This window comes from Lytechinus pictus, chromosome 10, assembly GCF_037042905.1.
Source record: "Lytechinus pictus isolate F3 Inbred chromosome 10, Lp3.0, whole genome shotgun sequence".
NCBI classification, from domain to species: domain Eukaryota; kingdom Metazoa; phylum Echinodermata; class Echinoidea; order Temnopleuroida; family Toxopneustidae; genus Lytechinus; species Lytechinus pictus.
The window spans coordinates 21,473,881-21,483,429 of record NC_087254.1 but is presented as its reverse complement, the minus strand read 5'-3'; the positions used below and the strand labels follow the sequence as shown (position 1 = coordinate 21,483,429).

At 37.1% G+C, this 9,549-nt stretch overlaps 1 protein-coding gene across 1 annotated transcript; it reads left to right on the top strand.

Annotated features, from left to right (window-relative positions):
* Window positions 1-241: 241 nt before the first annotated feature.
* Window positions 242-8,683, top strand: LOC135155803 (uncharacterized). The gene is made up of 4 exons (XM_064106054.1): window positions 242-315; window positions 1,591-1,751; window positions 6,991-8,004; window positions 8,553-8,683. Exons 1-4 carry the CDS (start codon window positions 242-244, stop codon window positions 8,681-8,683), a joined length of 1,380 nt encoding a protein of 459 aa, XP_063962124.1.
* Window positions 8,684-9,549: the final 866 nt, after the last annotated feature.

The following is a 9,549-nucleotide window of genomic DNA, read 5'->3' as shown; positions in this document are numbered from 1 at the left end:
AGTGAAAATCGATAAAAGAATTAATACATAGATAACGAAATCAAAATGTTTAATATGTGGGTGGCGAAAAAAATTCCATTATAAATTATATGTAGGTCTAAACACACCATAGCACTTAAAGTATGAGGGTGGAGTGATCCAAAATGGAATGTCTCATGTCCGTAAGCATGTATCGCTTATAGTTTTGACCATGTTTCCTATATCAAGTTTACATATTGGAACGGTTGAGGTCATTGGCGTAATGGACATTGATGCGTCCAAATCAGTTCAGACAACTTCTGCAAAAATGGGTATAGAAATTGGACTCATCATTTCGGTTTTTTTCCTAACAGGACTAGTAGGCACGCTCTTAAAATTGATTTGTCGAAGTAACCAATATGTGAATGGACAATATTAAACAAAATTCTGGCAGATTCTAACCAATAAATTGGTTGATTTTTACCATTTTTTTTTGGTCGAACAAAATATTCAACAACAGTTACAACACACTGGTTATTTTGACCAATGGGCTAATGACTTGTTTTTTCAAGTCTATAATACTTCGAATGATTTAATGCACTATATCTGACCGAAAACTTGTCGAAAGTTTTATCAAAAGAAGTCTCTTTTTTCGGACAGTTACCATAGTAACAATTATAAACATGTGCTTTTTAGCCAATCAAGATGAAGGAAAGTTGTCATATCTGATAACTCGCCAGACGCCAAATGTTGACGATCGCTCTCCGTGTTGATTCATGATTTGGCCTAAATGGGTCGACGCCCCTGCTTTCCAAAACGACTCTTTACCAGTTTTCTATAATTTGGGACAGTATGCCATTGAATCTCCGTAACGATCCCATTCTTACCAGCTATTCAGCTTGGAGATTTCGTTTAAGAAAGCATATCTGTTCCCCTCCCAGCGCGTAAGTAATTTCTTGCAGTCAAATTGTCAATTTAAGTGTTAAATGTCTCAATGCCAGTAATTTGTTGCTTATCTTGGTTACGTACCCGCTTTTTGTGTTTACATATTCTACCAGTTATCAATCGTTATTTATCTACAATGTAATACCGGTACCTTATTGAAATTATTATGAATATACTTGTACTGATGCTCAGGATATTTTAATCTCTAACTCTCTACTTCTCGTGCGATCAATTTATTAATTCATTGAAAAATTTAAAAAAATGAATGAATGAATAAATGAATAAATAAGTAAATAAATAAATAAAGAAATAGATAAAGAAATAGATAAAGAAATAGAAAGATAGATAAATTCATAAATGACTGAATAAATAAATAAACCTTTTTGGATGACCACACATTATGGTTTTAGAGGACAGCCTTCAGCTTGGATCAATGTATTAGAAAAAAAAAGTGCAACTTTACACTGTAGAGTGTAATTTTGCCAACAAGTAAAATATACAAATTATCAGTGAGCGATAAAACATCAATTTAAGTCTCCTACGAAAAACTTTGAAGCGCTCCTGGACGCAAATCGGCGACCTTCCCGTCACCAGGAGAGCTGTTGAATAACAGAAAGACCTATACATTATACTGGTACTCTTCAAAGATCCTGATGTGGGTAAAGCATTATCCCGTACAATCTTTCTTTTCATTTTTCCTTCAGCCCCAGTAATTGGAGTCCTCAACAACCGATGGAATCAAACTAGGTTGTTTCTGTTGATAGGCGCCATGCTGAAGTCCTGTGCCGTTGTACTTTTGGCATTTGTAACAACAAACGCAGTAGCATTCATCTTGTTTGCTCTTATGGGTAGGTCCTGAAATTATATATATAATATATATAAACTTTTTTTGTGTGTGTCATCAATCATTATAATCTTCGATGACAGTATCGTCACGTTCCCTTACTGTCAATCCAAGGACCCTCCACACGACTCACAGGAGCTAAACATGTACATTAGGATTTAAAGGGATGGTCCGGGCTGAAAATATTTATATCTAAATGAATAGAGTAAAATTCACAGAGCAAAATGCTGAAAATTTCATCAGAATCGGATAACAAATAAAGAAGTTATTGAATTTTAAAGTTTATCAATATTATGTGAAAACAGTTATATGCACATCGTCATGAATATTCATTAGGTGGGCTGATGATGTCATATCCCCACTTTCCTTTTCCTTATGTTATTACATGAAATCATAATTGTTTCATTTTTCATACATGTGTAAATAATGTGTCTCTATTATGATGAAATAAGTTGCGGCAATAAAAAACTAATGCACTTAATCAGTTTTCGATCCAATTGTTTTAGTTCTTGGTAGAAAATTTTTGAATAAACCTAATTTCATTTAATATAGGGTATTTATATTGCGCACATATCCACCTTGTTAGGTGCTCAAGGCGCTCCTATATTACCCGGCTAAGCTAGTCGTTTATAGCGCAAACAGCATACCGGTACCCATTCACCTCAACTTGGTTGAGTGCAGCACATTGTGGATCAATTTCTTGCTGAAGGAAATTACGCCATGATATAATAAAATACAAAAGAACAAGTGGGGATATTATGACATCATCAGCCCACCTAATGAATATTTATGAAGACATGCCAAGAACTGTTTCTCCAGATTAATGCCAATCTTTAAAATTCAATAACTTTATTATTTGTTATCCGATTTTGATCAAATTTTCAGGATTTTGCTTTGTGAATTTTACTCTATTTATTGAGATATAAATATCTCCAGCCTGGACCATCCCTTTAAATAAATCTTCTTGTAAGCCAATGTGCCCAATAATACGAAACTGTACACTATGATAAACCAATTCGAGCTAGGAACTCTAGCACCTGATCAGGAGCTCCAGCATCCGATCTAATGGCTGACATAATGTCAGAAAGTTAAAAAGCAGGAGTAGGCCTACATACAATGGCGCAACTACGGGGGTGGGGGCACGTGCCTACCCCCCCCCCCCATTGGCGGCAAAAAGAAACTGGAAGAAGAAATAATTGTATATTATATTAAATTATGTTATATCATATTAGATATATTATATTAATGCATAAGTAATATTTTCCATAACTTTATGAAACATAATTTGCTTAGGGCCTGTTACAACCGATAATGTCGCACTAACGCATAATGTCGCAGCAACGCATAATGTCGCAGATTGCGACATTATGCCAAAAGCATCCGACGCATAATGTCGCAGTCAACGCATAATGTCGTAGTTTTTCTAACGCATAACGTCACATGTCGCAACGCATAATGTCGCAGCAAAGTGTCAACGCATAATGTCACATGTCGCAACGCATAATGTCGCAGCGGTATTTTCTTCAGGACTCGAGTTACAGATAAGATATAACATATGCTTTCACTAAGTATTTTGAGACACGAGAAAGAGAATTAAGTGATTTGGAAATCAGGATTACTCATTGTATGGATATTTATCGGTTAATTGCCATTTCGTCTACTGCCTTTTTCCCCACTATCGCATGGTGTGATATCATTTCGTCTACCATTAGTTAGTCAACAACTATCAACATAGTCCAATAACCATTTCGTCTAATTACCATCTCGTCTAATAGCCAGTTGGTCTACTAGCCGTTTTGTTTATTATCATTTAGTCTAATTGTATTTTTTTCAATTGGTCCAATATCCCCTTTGTCCAATATCACCACGTCTATTATCTTTTGGTCTAATAGCCAATTGGTCTAATAACCACTTGGTCTACTCTCATTTCGTCCATGTTCCATTTGGTCTGACTTCAGTTGGTTCGCTATCACTTTGTCTAAACCCATTTCGGCTAACAATCATTTGGTATCGTTGCCATGGGTCCAATCACCAATAGGTCCAATCACCATCTCGTCCAATCATCATTTCGTCCAATAGGCATATTCATTTCATCTTATAACCATAATGGTCTACTGGCACTAGACTCTATGTATCATTGCCGACTTGTTGCAGTACTACTCCTGATTTGTGGTTTACATCAGCTCGCGAGCGCCAAAAAACCCTTTACCATCCGCCGACAGGGCAAAGGCGGATCCAGGGAAAGGCCCGGCTCCCCCGCCCCCCCCCCGCATAAGAAAGGAAGGGGAACGAAAGAAAAGAGAAAAACGGGGAAAGAGAGGAGGGAAAATGAGAAAAAATAAGAGGAGACAGGAGAGTGAATAAAATAGGGTGAGGTGAAGACTTGGAAAATAAAAAAAAATATTTCATGTCTCAAAAGAGGCGCGATAGCTCAGTCGGTAAAACGGGGGTTTCTGATTCCGGTGACATGCATTTGATTCCTAATTGGTGCGTTAGTGTCCCTTGGTAAGGCATAATAGTCATTATGCCTACCAGGTCCCTTGGAGAGGACCTTAAGCCGTCGGTTCTCTGGTTGCTTGCTTACAAGCATTCATGCTTTCTTAGCAACCAGGTAAAAAAAATCACCATGTACTATATAGGCTAAAATTTCGCTCGCGCTTTGCGCTCGCATCCACATCCACTTCAGAATTTTCATGCATAGTGCTTGAAAAAGTGCTTAAATTTACCCCTTTTCGGACTGGAATATGAAGTATTTTTAGCTCGCGCTTCGCTCTCGCTTTATATTTTTATGCTTTTTCAGTTCCGATTTTCTTTGCAAAGTGTACATCGATAATTATTACTATTATTGTTTTACTATAACGAAGTTTTATTTATGCATTTGTGTAAAATTAAGTAATGAAACTAAGTTTTGGGGCTGGCCTCACATACAAGTATTGCTTATTTTCGGCAGCCCCTCCGTTTTACTCTAAAATACAAAAAAAAATCATTTCAGGCAGCTTAATGTTATTAATTGTGTTTATCAAATGTATAGGCCTTATTATGTTTTATAAGATGTTATGTTTTGTTATATTCTTTATTTTTATGATATGTTCATTACATACCACATTGTGAAACGGAAATAAAATGAAATGATTAAAACATGTATTCAAAATGCCTAAATTCGAGGTCTAAATCTAAAAAAAAACGCGCACTCAGCACCCAAGTTTATTGAGATACGCAGCTTGTGCTATATATTTATAACGTGCTTGAATTATCCAGTTTCAGATTAGAATATCAAAAAACTTCTGCTCGCATTATTAACATTAATGTAGGAAGATACCTAGTTACCCATCCATTTTACGATTTACAAAACATTAAAAGAGTGTCCTGTTCCTAGATCCGAAATCTATTTTTCTCGGCTCGCGCTGCCGTCAATTGTGTAGTTATGTAACTCGAGTCCTGAAGAAAATCCCGGTGATTGGACTTATTGATGATTGGACCCATGGCAACGATACCTAATGATTGGTAGCCGAAATGGGTTTAGGCAAAGTGATAGGGAACCAACTGAAGTTAGACCAAATGGAACGTGGGCGAAATGAGAGTAGACAAAGTAGATATTGGACCAATTGAAAAAAAATACAAATTAGACTAAATGATAATAAACAAAACGGCTAGTAGACCAACTGGCTATTAGACGAGATGGTAATTAGACGAAATGGTTATTGGACTATGTTGATAGTTGTCGACTAACTAATGGTAGACGAAATGATATCACACCATGCGATAGTGGGGAAAAAGGCAGTAGACGAAATGGCAATTAACCGATAAATATCCATACAAAGAGTAATCCTGATTTCCAAATTCTCTTTCTCGTGTCTCAAAATACTTAGTGAAAGCATATTTTATATCTTATCTGTAGCTCGAGTCCTGAAGAAAATACCGCTGCGACATTATGCGTTGCGACATGTGACATTATGCGTTGACACTTTGCTGCGACATTATGCGTTGCGACATGTGACGTTATGCGTTAGAAAAACTACGACATTATGCGTTGACTGCGACATTATGCGTCGGATGCTTTTGGCATAATGTCGCAATCTGCGACATTATGCGTTGCTGCGACATTATGCGTTGGTGCGACATTATCGGTTGTAACAGGGCCTATGTCTTCATCATTCCTGGTGCTCGCATTATCTGTTGTACCATAGAATATTCCGTATTCAAGACAATATACACCAAATATATTTCCTCGCACTTCGAGTTATTATATTGTTTTATATAGTGACACAATTCTTCTATTTCATGACTACTTAAAGTGATTGCCCCATTTTAAGGTCTGAATAGAAAACATTTCCTGTCCGCGCTTACGTTCACATTAGATTGGTGATATATTCTGTTCTTCATGGATTCCTAAAAACAGTCCTTAAAATGTCCCCTTTTCTGGTCTGAATATAAAAAAAAATCAGCTCGCGCTTTGCGCTTGCATCATTCGGTTAGTGAATTCCTACAAACAAACCTTAGAATGCCCCTCTTCTGGTCTGAATTAAAAAAAAAATCAGATCTTACTTCGCGCTTGCAATATTTGATTAGTGAGATCATGTTTACAATGACGACTAAAAGTGCTTCGTGTCTTCAGGTGTAATTTTAAGAAAATCAGCAAGCGCTTGGCGCTCGCATTAGATAAATATGGTAAGAAATGTATGCTTTTCATGAATTCCCCCAAAATAATCCTTAAAATGTCCTTAGTTGGCATGGCTGGGGTCAATATATACACAAATTTCAGCTCGCGCTTCGCGCTCGCATTATTTGTTTAGTGAGACAGGTCGGTATCATGATTTAGAAAATTTGCTTATAATGTCTCTTTTTAAGGACTGAATATCAAACATTTTCAGCTCGCACTTCGCATGATTTAATACGTGAGATACATATCCGTTTAATGGCACAGTCCTTTAAATGTCTCTATCAGGTCAGTATAGCCAACCTCGCAATTGAGCGCGCTTCGCGCGGCCACCATGTGACCAAAAAATTTGCTGGTGCCCCCATGCCTTGACCCACGGTACGCCACTGCCCACATAGAAAATATGATTTAGAGAAAACAAAAAATCATTATGGGAAAAATAAAATTACAATGGTTACAATAAGTCCTAAGACGTTGGAGTGTTGTATATGGTCATTAAAATGTGGTAAAGTGTATCCCATTAATTTATTAGTTAATTGGATGTTGCTTGGTCTTATGAAAATAATAAGCTTGTATATATTTACAGGAATCGGAGCCAGCATTATGTGGATGACTTGCTTAAAGGAGTTAAACAGACTTGCTGGTGAAAACTTCAAGCTTCTGTACTCCATATCGACGTGTGGATACCCAGTCGGTATGATCCTAGTACCTCTCCTAGCCACAGCGCTGATTGATGTCTACAGTTGGCGGGACGTTCTACTATTCATCGGCGCACTTACCACGCATCTAATACCATGTGGTATGACCATCAAGGCATCTATGGATCCAAGAGACCATGCACAATACGATGGTGGTGATGGAAGAAGTCAATCGGACAGTACGTCAGAGATGGGACTCAATCAAAGATTCCATGGTTCAGAAGATAGATTCGATCAAGACTCATTACCAAGGTTGGATATTGATGATTCTGAGAACGGCGACGCTCATCAGTGTTCTCAAACGAAGCAAGATCTCACGCGCAGTTACCTTAAAATAACACCGATCGATGACTACGACGACGACGATGATGATGATGAACGATCCACAAAGTGCAGTAACCTTCAAAGTAATGGTTTAACGAGAAGATTAGTAGAGTGGTGGAGAAGCACGGAGTTTTACTCGAAGCCGCTTTTAGCTTTTGTCATTCTCTCTTATTGCATGCTAGAGTTCATTTACACCGGCTGGCATGCTTTCCTTTTACCAAAAGCACTCCAAAGAACGTCAGAACGAAACACAGTTTTCATAGCCTTAAGTGCGGCTATCGGGAATCTTTCTGGAAGGATATCATCCGGTGTTTTAACCAACAGGCTCTTTGATCCTACCAACATGTACCTAATATTGTCGGTTATTAACGTTGCTGCCTTGGCATGTGATGGCTTCCTACCTTATTACTTCGTTTCGCTTATGATGTCATACTTCAGTGGTCTTTCAATCGCGGGAAGGGCCGTTCTAGGACCACTTGTTATAAAGAGCACTGTTTCAAACGAAAACGTTCCGTTGATCATCGGAGTTTTGTATTTTGTTTCTGGCTTTGGTGCTTTCCTGGGTGGCTTCTCAGCAGGTATGACCTGATATTATAATAATAATAATAATAATAGTACATTTCTTAAAAACGCATAACACCTACAGGTCTCTATGCGCGATTGACTAAATCAAACATTCTGAAAGAGGTGGGTTTTTAATTGAACTTTGAATTTCTCAAGCTGGGTAATATTTCTTAATGTCGGTGGTAGAGAATTAAAACACAATCAAAATAAACAGTAAAACAGGAAAGAGTGCAGAGGAGGAAAGAGCCGCTGTTACGCGCTCAGTCTCCAAACGCAAATATATATAAAATGTTTGGTAAGGGACTGATTCAGACTTATAATATTATTATTATATATAAAATGTTTGGTAAGGGGTGGATTCAAATGAGGGTGGGTGAGGCAGAAACTAAATTTGATTGTCACCTTGAAATGGACATAGGCAGTAAACTTAGCTTGCTCTCCCCACCTCCCCCACCCAATAACATAAAATCGCCACCATAGGCCCTACTTCCCTAAAGCATCTACCTTATTTTCATATACCAATGTTGTATCAATTTTCTCTCTTTCTTCTCATTGTGTACAGGATTGATTGCCGACTGTTTATCGTCATATGATGCGACCTTCAAGATTCTTGCAATTGTTGACATATTAACCTTCATCTTCATGGCTGTACCTAAAATATTTGGTAGAAACCTATTGACCGGTAAAGTCTAGTATACAAACTCGCTGACATTATCTCAATCAAATTACGTCGTTGTAGGTTAGAGTGATCAAGTGAAGTACTCTAGCGGATCGCGAAATTATTTTTCCCACTAGTTCCGGACCCCAATATGAACATTCATGACTTGCGTCTTCGGAATAAGAGTACGCAAATCATACATGTCATAATGCCTACTGGGATCGTCATATAAAATCTGAAAAAGCTAAAATCCAGGGCCCCGTCTTACAAAGAGTTAATCCAAACAATCGTAACTCTATGGAAATCAATCAGTGTCATAATTTTTTCTACAGGAAATTTGCACAATGTCAATCAGGACTAGTTGTTGACTTTGAATTATCAAGTCAACTTATCCCTTTCCTTTCGAGGCCTTTATCAATTTCAAGCTCTAAGCTGAAGATGGAGGTCTCCCACGTTTCAAAATGTATTATGTCGAGATATGTAAATATATATTATTTTCTGCTATTTGTTTTAATAATTAAAAAAAATGAAATTTATCAGGTATAAATATATTTCAATTAGATTGTAAAAATGTATATATGCATATTTTATTCATTATGTTATTTGCTTATTTTTATGTTATGCTGAGAAAAAATGATTACACTTGTATATACTTTTGTAATTGGAATGTTAAAATAAATAAATCAAACCATTCTATGACTGAAGGTCTGGTGCGATTAATTGGATATTTAGCAAGTTTCGTGTATTTCACACTCCTGATATATATGTATTTTAAGTTAGTTTGTTGCTTATATGGATTGATTCTTTTTATGCTGAAAAAGGGAGGAAAGAAATGTGGTTGCGCCATGGAGGTCATGTTGTATGCCGCTCACTTGCGATCTATATTTCTTGTTTATCGGGG